The sequence below is a fragment of the Pinus tabuliformis genome, chromosome 9 (assembly GCF_031772625.1).
Source record: "Pinus tabuliformis cultivar Carrire ecotype Pingquan chromosome 9, CPIR1, whole genome shotgun sequence".
Taxonomy (NCBI): Eukaryota; Viridiplantae; Streptophyta; class Pinopsida; order Pinales; family Pinaceae; genus Pinus; species Pinus tabuliformis.
This window is the reverse complement of record NC_142307.1, coordinates 334,805,594-334,827,576: the sequence shown is the minus strand read 5'-3', so window position 1 is coordinate 334,827,576 and position 21,983 is coordinate 334,805,594. Positions and strand designations below refer to the sequence as shown.

Here is a 21,983-nt window from a genome sequence, read left to right as displayed (position 1 = left end):
CAGTTACATCAAATTGCTTGGCCTCTATAACCACATTAAACACTAGGAATGGGCTCTATTCACTCAACCATTACAGTGACATTAAATCATAGAATGGGAACCTGAGTGTATCTCCATATTGATAATTAAATCTCAGTCAAATCTACATACATAGAGGCTCTGCATGATTATTAATTTGATCATAGTGCTCAAATCATACTCTTGGCATGGCTCTCCTTCCTGTTGTAGTGTCTAATGCATGGAAACTCCAAATACATTAAATAGAAGGATGGGCTTTAAGCATTTATACTGAGAGATAATTCTTAATTGAAATGTGCACATCGAGAGTTCCTCTATTAAATATCCCTCGTATAGCTAGCATGTCTCTTCTTTGTTTCTCCTTAAGGCACATAGGAGACAAGGGAAAAACTGCAGCACTACATCAAAGCCCATAAATTTGTTGGTATGGTGTCCTTGAGCCATTTCTCATTTAATTCCTCATAGTGTGCAAGTAAGAACATAAGAGGTTTGCTTCTATTTAGAACAAGCTCCATTAATTCATTCTACACAATCGCAGTACTATTCATCTAAAACCCACAGTTTTTGTAGTTTCCATTATTTTTGCGACACCAACCTTATTGTGTGCATTTACCTAGATGCCCATGACTTTTGATAATCCATCTATGGCCATGACCAATTATAGCACACAATGCCAAAGCGCTACTGACCCATTCAAACTCCAAGGAAGCAGGAATATGGCATGATGCCACATATGGAATCCCCACCAAAGATGGAGGAATTCTTTTAAATTTGTCATCCTGGAATGCCTTAGCACCTTTCCCTTAGCTCCTTTACCTAATTTTTTCCATTGGAATAGGTGTTGTGACCTCCAGCTATTCCTCTATTTACTAAAATTCTTTGTTGGCATGCAGGAGCTTACTTCCCCTTGTAGCCTTTCACACCCCTAGTTCTCTATTGCAGGTATAACCTCATCTTGGTGCTTTAGCCTGTAGCCCTCTATCTCGATGCTATCATTTGTGCCTTCTTCAAAAACTTCTTGGTTTATGGGCTTCCAACCCAATGCTTTCTATTGGCCTCTTCTAATGAAGACCTCCACTTGTCGGCCCCACCGGCAATGCTCGACTCTCAATTAAAATTTCTTTGGGCTTTCAAATTTTTGGGAAATCTTCTTTATGAGTTCTGTCGATTGATGGTTTTGTCAATTGTTTCTCCTTCTAGTCTAACTCTAGACTATCCCACATCACTTATTAATAAAGTTACATGCTTTTGTGCTTCATACCTTCCACAAAATTCAATCTTCTAGGTTTCCGACGTTCTAGACAATCTCCATTACAGGTTCCATTTATTGACGGTTCCATTGATTGACAATTCCGTTAATTGTTGTTCCCTCTATCCTGACCCCATACTATTCCACATCACTTACTAATAAAGTTACAGGCTTCCAGGCTTCCGGCCTTCTGGGCAATTCAGGGTTCTGGGCTTCTGACCTTCTAGGAAATCTCTGCTAGGAGCTTCGCCATAGTTGGTAAAGCTGACAAAGTAAAATGCCACTAAAGATTCTCTTAGCTACTTTTGGCACTGAAATATGACTTTGGAGATCCTAAATTTTATTTTTATAGCTTTCGATCCGGGAGATCATTTTCAAACTTCCACATACCATTGGAAACTTTTTTTTTTAGCACAATCCAACTATGTCATTTCCAAGAGAATTTAAGCTAAAATCTAGAGGTAGAAATTCATTTAAGGCATGGGACTTCCTAGCCATCATAGTCATCTTATTATGGATTTTTCAATAAGCCTAGTACTATCATGATTCTCTAAAAGATATTGCAACAACCATGGGACTCCCCCTAAGCTTGACACGCCATGCACATCAATGTTAGCCCTAGTTTCCATCGCCACTAGGCTAGTGGACATCAATGCCAACATCTACTGCCACTAACCTGACTGCTAATCTAGTTGACATCAATGCCAACACACTTGCTGCCACTAGCTCAACATCTACTACCACCAATCTGAATCCTAATCTAGTTGACATCAATGCCAACACACTTGTTGCCACTAGCCATCGAGGCAATGTCATCTATCCAACAATATCCCCCTTTGGCATTGATGGAAATACCTCATCACTCTTCTACATTGATGGCCAATCCTCATGTTGCTTCCACTCTTATCCTTGCATGAGCCACTGATTTCTTTCTCTCCTTTGCTTGGGCCATCACAACTTACTCTCCCCCTTTGACATCAATGGAAAAGGGCTACAAGATGCTTCTCTTTCCCTTTCAAATACTTATTGAGGATGAATTTGGTGGTGTGAATTCTACTCTTCATAATTCTATTCAAGGGTTGATATATTCTTGGTGGGGCGCCTGAAGTCTACCATCCAAACTCAGCTACAAACACCATAACCAAAGACACCTACATGAATCAACCATTAGTAAAACTATCTTTGTGTCTTCTTATAGTGGTTGTTTCTCTATAAACTGGACATATGTGATATTCCCCTCTGAAAATATATTTCATCTTCTTTGAATGGCTCCAAGTTTGGACACCTTATGACTGCTAACTAAATACTCTCTCTAGTAATGCATCTTTTGTACCAATTAAAAAAGGAATGATACCAATTAAAATTTATCATGGTATTTTTGTTGTCTGCAAATACCAACCATTAGGGATGCATTGAGCTTTATCTTCACTGCTACTGCTATTGTTGCTTCAGAGACTATGCTCACTCTTCCTTAGCATCTTAGTAGTTATAACTACTCCCATAAGATGATACTACTACACATACGGACTACTGCTTAAATAATACCAATTGCACCAAGAAATTGATACAAATTGGATATTATACTAGAAAAACTCTTATGGCTCCCTGGCAAAAAGAAATGTCCATTTACAGAAAAAAGGTTTCTTCGCCCGAAGCTAAGACTACCAGTTGACATAGTGACCCCAATTGAAAACTAAGGGACATGCAAAGTTTGTAACAATTTTCTTCAAGAACAAAATATTGCTAGGCATAATGAAATTCACAACTTAAATGAAATAAGGGTATTTCATCCAAGGTGCAAACCTTTCATTTACTCAGCAATTTGTCTTCTTGAGGCTGAAAATTATTGCCTGCTACTACTTACTAAAGCAACCCCCCTTGAGCTAATGCTCTCTGATATCCTGCATCTACTTCCTTTCTTCTGCTTGGGGACTGATTCTATGGACCTTACTTAACTATGGGCCTCTTGTCGTTCCATACTTCTGCTGCAACACCTCTTCTTCTGCAACATAAAGTATGGTTGTGTACTCCCCTTGAAACTAGTTGGCTCCTGTTTGCTTTTTCTCACAATGTTGATTATTTTAAATAAACAAATTTATCAAAGTAATCAACATAGGGTCTCAATCATACCTCTAATGTCCAGATTCATCACTCTATATAAGCTTTATTATGCTTGCATATGACATATTTGGCCTCCTTTGAAGCCATTCTCTTCCTTCAACGAAGAGGAATAGAGGATCTACTCACCATAAGTAGAATGTCCTTGTTTTTCTTCCAAACCTTTATTGGTCAAGTCCTAACAAAAAAAATTATTTCTAACCTCTTCTTTTCCCATAGTTGGGCCTTTTCTTAGTTGTGCACGACTAGAGGGAACTCCTCCTTTTGTTCCTCTTTCTTCACCCAAATCCTCTTGCAACCTTTTAGCTTTATTTGCAAGGATGGATTAAATGGGTTATTGTTTCTCTTTCTTTCTAGAAGCCTGCACTCATTGTAGTTGGTACTCATAAAGGGTTCAACCATTGGAATATGAGGACCATACTTTTCAGTCTCTCTCTAATTTTTCTTCAAAGAAAAATCATCTCCTTGATGATTTCTTTCTCCATTTCTCAGCATGTCTCTTTGACACACAACACTAAATACAAACTTGTATTCCTATCTTATATTATTCCTTTTTGTCTTCAAATCTCAAGCTATTACATTTGCATGCATCTGTTAAGAAGCTTACTTTGTCTTCATATATCCACAACATGATGTCTTATTCCCAAAGTCGCCACAATTGTAGCATTCAATATGGCTTAAGAATGGAGCAAAAAGATTGCTATACTTAGGAACATTCCTATTAAAACTTCCCTCATGGCCAATATGCCTTCTTTGGACACTTTGTGTATTCTTGGGTTGTTTCTACCCAACACATTTTGTTTTCTTGCATGCAATCTACAATCTATGGCTTTATGTCCAAAATTATTGCAACAAAAACAATAACCATCAAAAGGATTTTGAGGACTGAAGATACCTTTTTTCTGAGAGCTTTGTCCTTTAGAAGGAAAGGACTTTTGTTGGTTCTTCATGTGCCTTCCATGGCTATTTGAATTTCTACCTTGAGAAATTATGTGTTGTCGCTGCTTCCAATGGTTGTTACTCTCTCTTCCTCGATGCTCTTACTCAACATACTGCTATTTCTTCTTCCCTTGTTTCTATTGCTATTGACCAACAACCTCTTTTCTTCTACTGTCATTTGTACCTTCAACTACCTTCTTGGAGCTTGAATCTTCTTTGAGACCCAAACCAACCTTGATGAGAGGGGATCTTTCCTTAGAAAGCATCTCATCTAAGGCCTTCCTTCTCTCCTCAAGCTTATGATATTGAGACAACTCTTGCACTTTCTAGGTCATGTCTCAATGAGACTACTTCATCTTATAGTCTCTTATAGTGAGCTTCTCTATCATTTAGTTGATTGGTTAACATGCCATTCAACTTGCTAGCCCCTTCTTGTTGAGCATTTAAATATATAATTATTTTGCTCAAATCATCATTCTCAAGCTTATAATCATGCAACTGCTACTTTTGCTTGATATTTTCCTCCGATAGGTCCATAATCTCCTTTAGAGCATAGATCAACTTCTTTCTAAAGTATATCATTTCATTTATATATTTTTGTTCATTGTCAGAGGCATTATCTGAGCTACCACAAAGATCTAAATTCCTCTATGTGTCCACGAACTCTTACATAGGTCTAAGGAGTATCCCTTCTTCATCATTACTCGGGGTAGTCTTATTTTCTCCTCTGGGTGAGCACACTTGGGATCCCTCTTCTTCTTCAGTGGATCTCTCATTTTCTATTGCTACTAATGTAGGTCTATCTACATCACTGTTAGATGCACATATATTTCTCTCTTTAGAAACTTCACATGAACATCTAGAAGATAAATGACCTATCTTTTTACATTTATCACAGGCACAAGACCATTTACAAACCCTCACTTCCATATGGTGTATCTCCAAAAGTATAGTGAATAAGAATCTATTTTTTTTTTACTATATGTACATTGAGATCTCTTCTAAATGGTCTCTAATTTTCATAATTTAAATCTTCTAAAAAAAATACCTATAGTGAAAATTTCATGATGACTCATTTGAAACAACAAAACCCTAGGTTCATATGCTCTGATACCAAATGTTATGAACCTTAGACCTTAAAAATGACAAAAAGTCAATGAATACAATCTATTTTGAGGATGGAAACTCCTTTTACAATGAATACAATACAAAACAAAATAGTATCATACCAAGAATATATCTCCTTAGTATATATAGGAGACAAAATGTACAATTATAATGAAGGTGTTGTAGCGGCTACAACCACCCTTCAAAATTTTTCCTTAGCTTTGTTTTGGAGCCTCCCTACTGACCATCCTCAGCAACATGTCTTGCAATGTCAAGCACATTAGCTTCAACTATTTCATAGAGTCTTGTCAGCCCATGCATGCAAGTTTGTTCCACCTCCTTCACAGGCTGCTTTCCGGACTTAGTGTTAGTTGCTGGTTGAGCTGCTCCCTCTGGGAATTGGGCAATTATGGAGGGGAACTAGCCTTCCCTCCAGAAATTGTGCAAACCCAACTGGACACCCAAATAGGCTGTATAATTGCACAATTCTTCATGATAGTCTTCCCCTAAAAAATTACGCAATTCATCCCAAGACAGCTGCTCAGCCTAGAAATTGCACAATTCTGGGCAACAGTCACCTGCTACTCCCAGAAATTATGCAATCCCTTTGGGACAACCAACCCAACAGCTAGCAGAAATTGTACAAATTAGCCAGGCAGCCTGCTGGACTCAGAAATTGCGTAATACAATCAGACAGGCTTCCTTGAGAAAATTACATAGTTTGATCCAGGACAACTACTCAGCCCATAAATTGTGCAATCTTGGGAGACAGACACCTTTTCCTCCCAGAAATTGTGCAATCCCTCTGGGACAACCATCTCTGCTTAGCCCAGAAACTGCGTTGATTTTCATCCTAGGCTCACAGACCGATGCATGTGCCTTCAAGTTGATCGGTTCCGTCCGGGACCGAGCAAAACTGATTTGCATGCATTCCTTGATTTAGGGATATATTTTTAGTAGCTGGAGGTTACATGCAAGGATAATTTCATAAACCTCCCACCAAGTGTCTCTTTTCCTAGATTTGATCTCATTCCTCACATCTACCTTGCAACTCTAACATCCCACATTGCATCTAGGATTCGTCGGCACATTCAACTCAGTTGTTTTGGGGTAAGCCCACTTTTCATGTATTCTGTGACATTTCTGTCGCTTTTTGTGTTTCGCTTTGTGTGGGTGTTGTCTACTTGATTTCAGTGAGCGCTTACTGTCGTTTTGATGTATGTTAGCTTGTAGAAGCACCGTTTTAGTTTTCATTCGCATCTCACTACTGTCGCATGCATGACTATGTTTTTGCACGGACAATCGTCGTTGCGGCAACTCGCTTCACACACATGCATGATTTCCCATTTTCTGAATCCTGCACTTGTTGTTTGCATGTATGATCATTCACTCTTGTTTGCACTCATCTCATCATACATTCAAACTTCTCATGTTTTCATTCGCCCGTCGGCCGGTCTGGGCTGCCTTGGCCTTGACCGTGCCTTTCTCGACTAGCACTGTGCATTTCCGGAAGCGAAGGCTCTTCCTTCCCTCCAAAAATTGCATAACTTTGGCCCAACAATGAACTCTAGGCTTGCATTGTGAAATTCTTGGAGGCAGTCTCCTGCTGGCCCCAGAAACTACATAATGCAGTTTGTTGGTTGCATGTCATTGCTAACTGAAATTGCGCATTGTGCGGTTTCAGTCCTCAACAGGCAAGGCTGGACTATCTAGTGCATAGTTCCAGTAGTCAGTCAGTCTCCTGATAGCCCAGACTGTGCCTTGCACAATTTTGGTAGTCAGTCTCCCAGCCTCCCGGTGAAAATTGTGCAATCTTCAAGGACAGTCACACAGGTATGTTTCATGTCAGTGCTTCAGTTTGTTTTGGTTTTCACTGACAGATTTCTTACCATGAGTGTTGCTATGTCTCCAAGTATCGCGGGTGTTCGTCTGCCTCTCAGCAACACAGGTACAATGGCTTACAAGAGAGAAGAGTCGAAGACACCGTTTAGAGCACAACGGGGGATGCAATCGATCAAGTGTCTGAGAACTTGCCTATCTATGAAGACATGAAGCTGTTCATGGACAAGGATATCAAGATGTAATGGCAGCAACACCACAACAAGAAGCACCATCAACAGCAACAGAAGGTAGCACACCTGCATGCGACAAGTGTAAGAGGAAGGTTGTTGACAACACAGAGGCGGAACAAAGTTGCAAGCTCAAGAAGATCCACTTGTGATGAAAGCAACTTTGGAGACTGAGGCTATGAGGCGACGACGCGACAAGAGGATCACGCAAAGGCAAAGAGAGAGAAACAGAGAAGGAGTTGCAGGTGCTCAAGTGACAACTTAAGGAAGAACATGAGTTGCACAGACAAGAGAATGAGTTGCAGCATGAGTAGGTACAGCAGGGGGTGCAACATGCACAGGCGAATGAAACTGCACCTGTACAAGTTATAGATCCATCCCAACAGCTGGCACGGAGCAGACAAGGTCAACAGTGTTGTTGATCGCATGCAAGGGAATTCAGCAGCATGGATGTCATTATGTGCACACATGCGATCCCACCCATTTGGCACACTCACCAAGGCGAAGACAAGAAGCAAGTCTGACTGGAGCTGAACATGTATTTTGACAAGTTGATGCACATGGTCACTAGCACGCACTTGGAGATCAACAAAAACATTATGCATCAATATGTTGTTGGCCTAGCTGCACTAAAGACAATGATGCACATGTTATTAGATGAGTTGGACATAGGAGCCATATCAGTGTACCCAGATGCAATGGAGGCAAGCGTTCACTTTCAGCATGATGTCACCATTGAGCGCACAGACACCATCACAGACGACCAAGCTTGGCATCAGTTCGCCACCATCGACCATCACAAGGATGTCAAAGAGTTGGCCTCACCATAATGGTCTGAGTGTCAGTGATGTCTTGCATGGCTTGCTTAATCCATTGTCTCACATGGGTACATGTGTAGATTGTATGCAACGTCTTGTTAAGTGGGAGTTCAAGTGTCAATAGTTGAATGTAATAGTCATAGAGTAGTTGAAGAGTCATAAGGGTAGATGAACGACCATAAAGGGGAATGTCAATGGTCACCCCACCTTTTACTATAAATAGTCCCTCATAACTCATTGTAGAGGCTTTTGGTCAGCCAAACTTCCAATAGGAGTATCTTAGAGAAAACTTGGACAGTATTGTAACGAGCCTTGGCTTCTCCACTGTGCAGAGCTAGTATATCTCTTTGGAGGAGTAGGTGACAGTGACTGTAAAGTTCTGCTCTTGGAACTAGTGGATGGTCATGGTTGTATTGTATGACTGGAACTTACACTTCTTAATATAACAAAGCCAACACGTTTCATGCATATGTCGTATTGTGTTTCAACTATCTTGTTTACTCTAAATGATATATGTATATGTTTGCTTACACATGCATGTGTAGCTATTTTCTGTATATGTATGTATGAATCTCACTGAAATGTGTTGTTGGTTTAACCATCACTTTGGATTGCTAGCTCACTTGCCATCCAGTTTGTGATGCATCTTTGCTCGTGTGTTCCCTTCTTAACTCCGTTCTTTCACAGGTTTCCAAGGGGCGCACTCACCTCACCCTTCTTGTGTTAGAACCACTCATGCACCTTCCTTGAATTTTTGCATATGTCACACCCTTTCTACCAACAGGGACATCTTACTTGCCTCTGTGTGAAACCGCAGTCAAGGCGATACCGTACGACCCACTACTAGGACTCCTACACCAAACGGCCTGAGGTCTAGTTGGGACTTCTTACCGGGGAGATCCCCTGACATGTTGGCAAGTCCAACACCGTCGACATAAGGGTTTTCGCCTACATAAAAATATAAATGTAAGAACCCAATATCCAGGGCTTAATATGAGGCTTTAGATTTAACATGGGGCTTGTATAGGGATTAACAATTAATATACCTAGAAACAATCTCATCACCTTCATCATTTTCCATGATCTAATGGATAACATATAGAATTATTTGGTGTAACACCTTGAACTAAATGAAAGAGTAGCCCACCAATAGAAATTTACTCCTTAGTGTGGCAACCATTTTGTCTCAATCCATAATCTTTTTCTTGCCCCTTCTCTACATGTACAATTGTTAGGTATCACATCAAAGGGATGTGTCATGTAAATTCCCTTTTAACTTGCTGCATGCAAACTTCACTCTCTTGACATCTTTGATTTGCTCAAATGCGATGAATTTCACCATTTCCCTAACCCAAATAATAAATTTCTCTAGGTTTGAGCTTCATGAGCAGGTATGGATTCCCATATTATGAAGTAGGTAGGGGTTTCCATATTTGGTCTACCTCTCAAATTTATCAATACCCTTATAAGTATCTTCTTTAGAGCTTAGGCTTCTTTGACATTTTATTATGGAGCTTTAGGTCTTGGCTCATCATCACTCATAGAGTAAAGATCAATGATAGCTTCTCTTCTTTGGATTGTCTCTATGACATCCAATCTCACAAACATAGTCCTCAACATCTTAGTAATTTTATTTGTAGTGCATCTTCATCATCTTTGATCCCAAACCAAGAATATCATGTGTGTCATTTTGTTATGCCTTGATGCAAATTTTTTCTTCTATTTAGAGCTCTCCATTAATTATGCCTAATAAATTCTCTTTATTAAAATTGTGTCAAACTTACACTGATGCTAATCTAAAGCAAGTCACACCAATTCAACTACTCAAAACACATTACAAGCACAAACCAAACTCACATTATCACACCATTTCAACTACTCAAAACACATTACAAGCACAAACCACTCTTATCAAAAAAACACAATATAGAAAAGCTGATAAATTATATAATCATAAATTTACTAAATTTCAAATTTCAAAATAAGTTGGTTGAATATAGAAAGTGTGAATAAAAAAAGTTAGATAACTCATTTTGCATAAAGGATTAAGAAATTTGAATATAAATAAGTAAAAAAAAATCATGTTATTTTTATTTAAATAATTTATGAATAATACGCAATCGAGAATAGATTTTATAAGATAGACCAAAATTTGAAAGAAAATTTTTAGTAGTTTATATAATTTACAAGTTACCCACACACAAAAGATTTTTGTATAAAATTATTTGAAACATAAAAATTACAATAGTGAAATAAAAGAAAGGGAAGCTGCAATGAATGTTTTTTCTTTTATTTTTTTTTGAAGTTGTTCATGTACTTTACAGATGTTGCTAGGGAGTCATTGTTTTATTCTATTTATTTGTTAAATGAGGAACGTCTCTTGGAAAGTCTTGGGGATGTAGAGCTACATTTTGTAGAAGATGCTCTTCTTGTTCCTTCAAATTTTGAGGAACAATGTCGTAAACATCGCTAAAAAGTTCACACAGAGGTGGCTTCCCCATACGTTCTGCACCTTCTAGTGCCTGGACTACCTGAGTATATAAATAACCAATTAGCTCAACAGCAAACACATTATATTTTTCAACAAATATTAAAAAAATGGAAAGAGCATGTTGTCAAAGTCTCAAGCTCCCAATACTAAAATGAGGTATACCTTCTTACGTGTTTCAGTTCTGAAGCGCAGCTCAGCCGCCTCATTCCACCAACCATTTATGTTCATCCATTTTCGAAACCTTGTGATGGGATCTTTCTCACCTTTCCAGTACTCTACCTCATCCAATCTGCGGTATCTGCTTGAATCATCTGATGTTGAATGGTGACTTACACGGTACGTCATTGCCTAATAATGGAAAATGGGTTAGCTGCCATTGTCAACCTGAACATGACCTGAAGTTGGACCCCAGAATGTGAGGATCTTATTATAATGAAAAAAAAATCAATTGTTTATTCTTTATATATATATTTTTAAATATTATTAAAATTTATTATTCAAAATAATGGATTATTATAATTTTTCACAAGAAAATTAGTTGTCAAATCAGTAGTGAGGACAATCATCAGTAGTTACTATCAACTAATATAAGTTGACTCATTACTGTTATTCAAGAAAAACTATGCCTCCTGGAATGACGGGCTGGTGGTCAGTAAGGGAGGATGCTTTTACTCCTACCAGATGCCTCTGGGTATTGGGTCCTTAACTAGTTTCCTTACATCCTAGAAAGATAAGCTCTTAGCCAAGCAGTTTTAGGGCATACTTCAAGTCCAACTAATCATTCTCTTATTAACCAATTTCCAATAAAACTCTATAATAAAAATAAGAAATCCCAATTTCAATAAATTTCATGATAATGTTCAATCTATTATTTTAATTATTATCAAGACACAAACCTAAATATAGAATAAATTAGCTCAGAAATAACTTCTCACTGAAACAAACACTACATTAATTACCTCCACCAACCTAAATATAAAATAAATTAGCTCAGAAATAACTTCTCACTCAAACAAACACTACATTAATTACCTCCACCAAAATAGGCTTTCTCTCTTTTACTGCCATAGATCGAGCTATTTTAATGGCACTGTAAACCGCTAGCACATCATTTCCATCCACACGTATACTTCTTATTCCATAAGATGGTCCTCTCACCACCAATCCATCACCTACCATCACATATTTAAACCCAAACACAATACATCAACAACGTCATATATTAATTCCTGGCCAGTGGCCAGTGTTCATGGAGTGAGTGCATTATGAGAGACTAAATGATATGAAAACCATGGAAAGGAAGTAATAATTGTACTTCTGAATTGTTCTGAAGCTGGTGTACTAATAGCCCATCCATTATTGCGGCAAATGAAGATAACTGGCACGTCCATCACGGCCGCAAAACTCAGAGCTGCATGAAAATCTCCCTGATAAAACAATTAACACTCGATGTTAGTCCCTTAGCTTAATTGGACAAATTTTAAAATATTTTTGAAGAAATACAAAAAATGGGTATATTTCAATGCAATAATATGGAAAACAATTTAAAAAATAACCATGTACATTGTATATAGACCTTATAGGCCTTCTTGATCATGTGAGTTTTCTTATGGAGAGAAATTACACAGAATCTTACCTCGCTTGCTGCACCGTCTCCAAAATATGCGACTGCGCAAGCCTCCTTGCCATCCATTTTCAATGAATATGCTGCCCCAACTGCTTGAGGAATCTGTGTCCTGTTCATATGCAAATTACTCAGCTGAACTTTTTATAGAAGGGAGCTCTTGTATGCATGAGAGTAGGTCTTTGCGTTTACTAAACAAGCAGCCATGATAACATCAATGATTATAATTAATTAGTTGAAATATAAAGTAGAGTGCTCATATACTTTAAATGGTATGGTTAGTATACATAATTGGTATACATTAATATATAATAAGTATATGTATATAATTTAAATTTATATATTTAAAAAATGATTTTTAATTATAGAAATTTATCTTATTTTAAATATTTTTGATTTGTGAATAGATTTGGTTATAATATCACGATGATTTATTAATATAATATGTCAAGTATAAAAATGATAACTAATTTATATGACATTTGTTTATATAACAATTTTTTTTTTAATCAATTTAATTAAAAGACATAGTTACTTTGTAAATAAATTTGATTTTTTTATTTGATTGGTGAATATTACTAAAAATATTATAAAATATTTTGTGGAGGTTGTATACTTATTATCCACATATATTGATAATTAAATTAAAGGTCACTGGTTTGTGGTTAGAAACTCCTTGGGATAAAATCCAATCATGTTAAGGGCTGGTATGGCCCAAAAAGGGTTAGATTCTCTGGAAATTTTGATAGTTTAGATGCCCAAGAACGAGATTTCTCAAGCCACAATTCAAGCTTGATGTAATCTCTAATCAACTCAAACCACTTTGACAAACAAACAAAAAAAATCTATAAATCCTATTTCAAAATACACAAACCTATCCTATACACATAAATATAGAAATTTGAGTTTTCACCACTTAAATTTACATATTTTTACAATTTCTAAAATATTTATTAAAAGGAAAAGAAAAATTAATATATAATTTAATATAAAAATAATTAAATAATAATATTATAAGTATGACATTTATATAAATTATTATTAAAATTTTAGTTTTCAACTCTTTTATGAATATTATACTTAAAAACTTTAATCTCTTTAAATAACTTACTATCTATAATAATTATATTTTTATTAAATTTTAATTTAAAATATATTCTTTAAATTTTACTCCAATATTTGATGATGATGATGGTTAACGTCCACTGAGACCAAACAATAATATTTTATATTTTATATTTGAGAATAAAATATATATGGAGTATAATTCTTTATTTTTTATTATTTATATTTTTTGGTATTTTATAATATTATATTTTATATTTATATATAGTAGTATTTTAATCTCAAATAGCTTATTTTAAATCATTTTAACATGATATATTGATTTCTAACCAATGATATATTGACTTCCAACCTTGTTACATGGACTTAAAGCTTATAGAATATTTTATCTTTATCTACAAAATCTAAAATTAAATATTTTATTACTTTAAAAAAACCTAGAGAATATCTTATCTTTATTACTTAAAAAAAGCCTATAAAATATCTTATTTTCATTTACAAAATCCAGAATTAAATACTTTATTACTTAAAAGAAAATCAAGAAAATATAAAGCAACTATGTTTTTAAAACTTTAACCCAAAAACCTTTAGAATTATATAAAATGTTTCAATTCTTATTATAAAAAAATAATAATAATATTTTTTCAAAGATAACTTATAATATTTTGATTTTTAAAAGTTACACTATTATTTTAAAATATTTTATCCATTTTTTCTGCGTTGAGAATTGGTAATTTCCTTTGTTTTAAATTAGGTTTGAGATCAAACTTACCAACTTATTACCAACCCATTAAAAATATATATATTTCCCAAAATAATTCTTTGAATGTTTTAAATTAAGTTCGAAATCAACCTTACCAACTTATTAAAAAATATATTCTAAACCATATATATATATATATAAAAGTTAAACCATATATATATAAAAGTTGAATCTCAATGGAAAGGTTTTCATTGTAACCTTACCATACATGTCAATATATCACTGGTACCATTGAGTCTGAATTGATAAAAAACAAACTATCCACTCAACCAACCAAAATATGAACATTGAACGAAGTCATCTACTCAACTATCCAAATCATGAACCCTGAACTACATCATCCACCTAAAAACCTGAACTACTCCATCTGACTTCTTACTAAAAATTAATTTCTACTTTTGGGATCGATGACAGCATTCCTCGGTCCCTTCGGTGAATATTTCTTGACTCTTTGACGACCCATCCCACAATTAAAAAAATAAAAGTAAAAAAATACCTCAACTTCTATGCATACAATCAAAATCTGTATGAAATTTATAAATTCCAACAGCTTATATGGACGGCCTTGTAGAGTGGTCAGGAGGCCGTAGTTAGCTGATTTTACCTTCTTTCATTACTTACCTAATTTAGCCTGTGAATTGTTCAGCGAGGCAATAGTTTTGCTGGTTTTACCTTACTTCAATACTTAATATCCAGAGCATTAATTCAGATAACTCATTACATTATTAATGTAGAATAGTCAGGGAGGCAGTACTTGGTTTTACCTTCTTCCCATGCTTTACTTAATTTCCAGAACATTTATTAGGAGAACTCTTTATTTTTTTCAACAACGTGGCAAGACCTAATCTAAGGAATTAGGAGAACTCTTTAAATGATGTAAAGAATTTTTTAATTAGTTCCGGACAATCTGGTTTAATGGTTAGGTGGCTAGATTTAATTCCCACAAGTTTTATAGTCCAATTCTAGACAAAACTATGTAGGCCAGAGAATTGTTTCAGGCAGGAGTTCTTCAATTAAAAAAAAATCTTTCTAATTAGATAAATTGTATGCATTTTTCAATAATATTCTCCCAGCACTAAAGTAACAGGTTTCCTAAAGGTTGTTTCTAGATTCCTGAGAAAAAAAACTTTCTAATTAGGTAAACAGTATGCATTCTTCAATAATCTTCTCCAAGCATTAAAGTAACAGGTTTCCTAAACGTTGTTCCTAAATTCCTGAGGAAAAAAAAACCTTTCTAATTAGGTAAACAGTATGCATTCTTCAATAATCTTTTCCAAGCATTAAAGTAACAGGTTTCCTAAAGGTTGTTTCTAAATTCCTGAGAAACTGTGGCCCTAAGCTATATAAGAATGCAAAAATAATGAATGAATGAGAATTATTACGCTAGAGGAGATGAAATGGTGAAGTAATTCAAAGCACTGGATCCATAGTGTACAGGCATCTGCCTTCCCTTTCCACAGTCCGCTTGGTTTGCAAAGCATTGATTTGCAAATTCTTGCAGCGTAAAACCTCGCCAAAAAAGTACTCCAGTCTCTCTATACTGCATACATTACGTAGATGTTAAGAAATTAATAGTTATTAAAAAATTTGCATATGTACAAGGGCGATTTTTAACTTCACTGGAATATTTGGAAAATAGAACTGTGTAACCTCTCAAATATTTCAAATCTACAGTAAAATCAAATTCAACAACTAATTATAAATCATACATTTCAAAAATATTGGTGATAATAAATATTTACATTGATGATAAATATTTACCTGAGCAAATACCACATCCTCAAGACTCAGAGCTGCCCCAGATCCAACGCCGACGGCCTCCTCCCCGATGGAGGCCATGTAAAACGAAAACCTTCCTTGTCTCTGTGCTTCATAAAATATGGTATCCATAATTTGAATATTCACCATGTTACTGTACATTTTCAGTGCAAATTCTTTGTCCACCTGATCATAAATATAGAACAAGCATATCTTAATATCCAAAGTCGACAACTTGCATAAGAACAAAAGTGAAGACACCCGTACCATTGCTTGCAAATAAATTCCAAATATCAAAATTTTAGAGTTCAGAGTTGGTCGGACTTGGGACTACTTGCAAATAAATTCCAAACACCAAAATTCTGGAGACCAGAGTTGGTGATAGGACTTGCTTTCATATTGCTTGTATCCTCTTACACTATGGGCTTATGGTTGAAGCATGGAGAAATTTGAACACTGGTGAGAATACTTGCAAATCAATTCCAAACACCAAAACTCCAAAAACAAGAGTTGGGAATAAATTATCATTTATACAAAAATGAAATGCTAAACTTAATTTGACAGTATTTAAGAAATAAGACAGACAGGAATCAAGTCAAATAGTTAGCTTAATTATTCTTAATCAAATTTCTAAATATTCTAAAACCTAAAAAATTATTACATTATGAAATTTACCATCCATAATTACTTAAAATTTACAATCAACAACTAATTAAAATTTTCGATCAATATGAGAAGGACATGACCAAATTAGCTCATATCTATCAAATCTTAAAATATTCTAAAAATCTGCAATCAATCAACAAAAAATTAAAGTTTACGATCAGTAACAAACCTCTTCCAAATTAGTCTGTGAAATCTTATGACCATGGTCGTCTAAAATCCTGTAACATGGGGCTGCTTTGTACGATGTTTCTGATAAAAACTCCATATCATATGTATATCTCACCTTTTCAATCCCAATATCCTGGAACTACCACATCATAACAGAACAACAAACTAACCATATATATGAATCTGCAGAATCCAGTAAAGCGACAGTCGCTTTCAGAGCCGTTGGCCATAATCTATTGGAAAGAGATTGAAAGAAATAGCTGAAATTAGTTAAATGAATTACTAACCCGCGTTTCATCCTTCGGCTCTCTAACTGTTTTATCATCATCAGGCTGATTTCCAGAGTCAGTATTTAGAAGTCGATGCTTATCAGAGCTTGCTATAGCAGGCCATGAATATGGTGATTTAGAGCTAACAGAAGGCCTGGATATATTAACAAGACTAGAATAAAGAATAGATGGCCTTGCTGCAGACTGGTAGTAGCTAACTCCGAGAACCCAGTTCAACTTAGTTGCAGATCTTCTACATAGGAACGCAGCAGCCATGGCTTTGAATGAACTCAAGTTCGCAAAGACAACAAAATGCCTGTGACAGTTTGTTTATTAATAGTATTAGATTATTTTATCGCACACGTTATATGTTGCCTTGAAGTGTAGTTTGGCCTTCTAAACCACACACGAAACAATATGTATAAAACATTTGCTTCAAAAATAATATCATTATTTGGCCTTGTAACCAAACACGAAACAATATATAAGGAAAAGAACTTACCTAAAGCATTTGCAGCATTTGCTTCGACTATAACTACAATAATCATATCATTATTTCTTATATACACTCAACAAACTGTACATAATCAGTAAACTTCAGTATGGACAAAATTTGCAGCAACAAGTTGTTTATAATAAATGAGGCAAAGATTTGTTCAAATAGAATGGCTACAACAATATTATAAGAAACAATATATAATTCGCCATCAACGACTTTTATATAATGATTTAACTTCGAAATATTGCAAGACAATGGACCATTGGGAGCTTCTCTTGATAAAAGAGACGTTACAAATTTGGAAAGGTTCTAAGGCCTTTCGTGTTATGGAAATATGGAATAAAAAATAGGTTATGTATAATTTTATTTTATTTAAAATTTGTATGTGGGATAAGATTTTTTTTTTATTTTTTTTAATATTATGAAATTTATTTGTAATATTTTAATTTTGATTTTGAAAAATATTAAATTATATAAATGTTGTGAATATGTTAATATAAATTTTTGGCGAGGAATCTGAATTTTAGTCAGTGTTATATATATATATATATATAGGATTTTTAATGATAAGTTAAGTTTATTTTATAAAGTATTTAGTAACTGTTTAATTTTTTAGTTGTTTAATTTTTGTTTCAAGGATGGTTTCTAATTTTAGTATGATTTTTTCTTTTTCATTAATCTCTGGCAAAATAGTTTAGAATAGAATCTTGGTATTGATTACCTCCTTAAATAAGAGACATGGAAAATTGGATCTACAAGTAAAGATGGAGGAAACTCAAACTTGTAAGCCAAAACTCAAACTTGTAAGCCAAAATTCAAACTTGTAAGCCATACTACATCAACGTTAATTTATCTAGACAAATATGCCATGAACCATCATTTTTGTATCATTGGTGAAGAGAAATCACTTTGGCTAGGTTGAATGACACTAGCCTTTAACATTTTTTGAATTAAATGCTCAAACTCACTCTTCTATGCATATGGATACCCGTTAGGTGGTACACTTTCAATTCATAAATGAATATAATGGAATACTCTTGGGCATATCTTCAAATACCTTGAAATGATTGTTGATAATTTTTTGATAATCCATTGAAACAGAGGATATAGATGTTTGAACATCTAATGAGAAAAATCGTGTAATTACATCACAATATCTCAATGTTACAATGGTCAACCATAGCCACATGATCACAATGATCGCAATATCTCAATGTTGCAATGGTCAACCATAGCTACATGATCACAATATCTCAATGTCACAATGATCAACCATCATGGAAATTTTTTGTGGGAAATTTAGCCCTTGAAATTAGGAGTTACAACTTTCCATTCCCCCTAATTTTCAAGAATAGGTTTTATTTAAGTGAATCCTATGGGCCAAATACCATATTTCTAAAAGAGGTATGGTAAATTAATAAAAATATAAATAAATGAGAGGTATGGTAAATAAATAAAACATCCTTTTATACATACTCAAAAGGTATCGTAAATAGATAAATATAAATAAACTAGACATATGGTAAATAAACAAAACCTCTTTTTATATTTAGTCCATAACCCTCTTTCTATTTATGAAGGCTCAAAAAAAGGTTTTATTTAAGTGAATCCTATGAGCCAAATACCATATTTGTAAAAGAGGTATGATAAATTAATAAAAATATAAATAAACGAGAGGTATGGTAAACAAATAAAACATTTTTTTATATTTACTCCATAAGTCACCTTATATTTAAGAACACTCAAAAAAATGCGTTATATTTAGGTGAAACCTATGGGCAAAATACTATGGCCAAATACCATGGGCTAGATTATTATTAATACCATGAAAAAAACATTATTAACCCTAATATTAATATTAATAAAAATAAAAATGGCACATGGTATTGACCCAGGTGAAACCTATGGGCAAAATACTATGACCAAATACCATGGGCTAGATTATTATTAATACCATGCAAAAAAACATTATTAACCCTAATATTAATATTAATAAAAATAAAAATGGCACATGGTATTGACCCATGGTATTCACGTGGAATGTAGCCTATTTAAATGGGGGAATTAAACCATCACAGATCCATCTTTACTCTGGATCCACTAAGCCCCAAGAGGGATCAAATATTGTGAAGAAATATTTGATCCCTCTCGGGGCTTGGTGGATCAATAGTAAAAATAGATGTTGTAATTTAATGTATGTTAAACATTTTAACTTGGTTAAAATGAAAATCATTTATTAATTTTATTAATTTTTATAAATTACTAATAGTAATTTTTAAGTTTATGATAACCCATGGTAATATCATGGTATTCATGTGAGCATAGATTATTTAAAGGGGAAATTCTATCATCTTAGATCCATCTTAATTCTGGGTCTACCAAGTTCTCAAAGGGATAAATAGATTTCATCCCCCTAAGAGTGGTAGATGTGAAGTTAAGATGGATATAGGTTCGTTTTATGATAATGAAGATATTAAATAGACTTAAGAAATTATATCGTAAAAACATCTTAAGGTGAATGGTTAAAGATACATTTAGTCACTTCACAAAATTTAGTAAAAAATACCAGTATCTCCATTAATATTGGTTTTTAACTTTTTCTGATTTAACAAAAAAAATTCAAAACAATGAAACCTTTTCACTCTTTCCACATCACCCTCCCAGAAGATTTCTCACCATTTTTCAAACATTCTCAATATGATATCTTCATGAAAAAGTTTAGGTACTGATGTTGGATTAGTTGTTTGAAAAGTTTAGGTACTGATGTTGGATTAGTTGTTTGAAAAATAAGCTAGTTTGTACAACCTTTCATCTTCTGTCCTATTCTTAGTTTGTCCTAATGATTTGTAGGGGTTGGAGCCACTGCACCATATTTTCCTAAAAGGTGGAGATTTTTCACCAAAAAGGAAATTAATCCACATGTTACAACGCTGTTAAAAAATGTGAGACCTATGAGGGTAGTGAATTAGGCTAATAAGAAATTTAGATTGGGAGAGACGTAATTAAATTTTATTATTTAATTGAAGATTTCCAATTAAAATAATAATAAATCTACATTTATATATTCATATATTGGTTGGAAGGATTCTCACAATGGTCACTTCTTTCAATTAGATCCCCTTAAATCCTTTTGGATACCTAATACTTTCTTATATAATATAGTTAAATCTTGCTACTTGTTGTCGTGTTGGGGTAAACAAACTTGATGTGTTTTTTTTATCTCGCAGTTGGAGTCTATGGAATAAGAAAGAAATTTGATAACTTGAAAAAAGTGGTAGCTTGAGAAAAGTTGTAGAGAAAAGATTAATCTCTCCTACCTTGACAGAACTTGTTGTCAATATCAACACCTACAAGAACTTTGTTGTGGAATACTATCAAAACTAATAGAAGGATATGAAAGAGTGTATTGTAAGAACCTTGACAAACATGGCCACTGAAACTTGGAACATTGTTTGTAGGAAGAGAAAATTATGTTTCTTTTTTCCAAACATGTATGTTAGAATATTACAGTTTAATGAATATGTTTTTTTATTATCATATATGGTTTCATACTTTAACAAAACATTCGCCAAGACTTCACAATGTTTTATTATTCAGTAAAAGATTTGTCAAGATCTTACAAGATTTTATAATTCAGTGAAAGATTTTCCATCACTGTACAAGATAATATAATCTGGTGAGAGATTCGCCAATATATATATATATATATATATATATATATATATATATATATATATATATATATATATTATATTATTGATAAAATCGCCTCCCATTTTTCTTATGTATCATGGGGATTAGCCCATTTATTATACATATAAATTTAGGGTGGCTCTTAAAATTTTCCCTGTCAACCATAGATACATGATCACCATAGTCAACATCATCTCATAATTAGTCAAACATAGTTTACACATTCACCACAGTAAGCCATAGGAAACATAGTCAACATATACAACATGGTCAATAATGGCCAACCATGGTCAAGCATGTTGAACATTGTCAAATCTTACTTAGGAATAGTCAACATAGTAAACCAAGTTTAAACATGGGAAACCCATTCTCAAGTGTGGTCTACACTGTTACCCATAGTCGACCATGAGAAACATGGTTAGCCATGGTCAACCATACTAAATGTGGTCAAACATGGTCAACCATATTTATTTATAATTAAATGTTCACAAGCATTTTCTTCCATAGTCAACCATAGTTGACCGTAGTGAACCATGACTAAAGAAGCTCAACCACAAACTTAATGGTCATCATAGTAAAACATGGTTAACAAGTTCAACCTCACTCAACCATAATAAGCCATTGTAGAACCATTTGAACAATGGTAAACCATTCTCACCATGCTCAACG

General features: G+C 34.3%; 1 protein-coding gene across 2 annotated transcripts; it reads right to left on the bottom strand.

Annotated features, from left to right (window-relative positions):
• Positions 1-10,600: 10,600 nt before the first annotated feature.
• On the bottom strand, positions 10,601-17,413 carry LOC149148577 (2-oxoisovalerate dehydrogenase subunit alpha 2, mitochondrial-like). Of its 2 annotated transcripts, none has more exons than XM_089438860.1 (9): positions 17,141-17,413; positions 16,855-16,992; positions 16,023-16,205; positions 15,644-15,801; positions 12,446-12,545; positions 12,125-12,236; positions 11,842-11,981; positions 10,972-11,157; positions 10,601-10,849 (listed from the first exon to the last, which is right to left on the bottom strand). In XM_089438860.1, the coding sequence occupies exons 1-9, from the start codon at positions 17,396-17,398 to the stop codon at positions 10,670-10,672; spliced, it is 1,455 nt and encodes a 484-aa protein (XP_089294986.1). In that variant the 5' UTR covers positions 17,399-17,413; the 3' UTR covers positions 10,601-10,669. The 2 variants fall into 2 exon arrangements, with proteins under 2 accessions (XP_089294986.1, XP_089294987.1); XM_089438861.1 differs by having other exon boundaries at positions 10,656-10,849; positions 10,980-11,157.
• Positions 17,414-21,983: the final 4,570 nt, after the last annotated feature.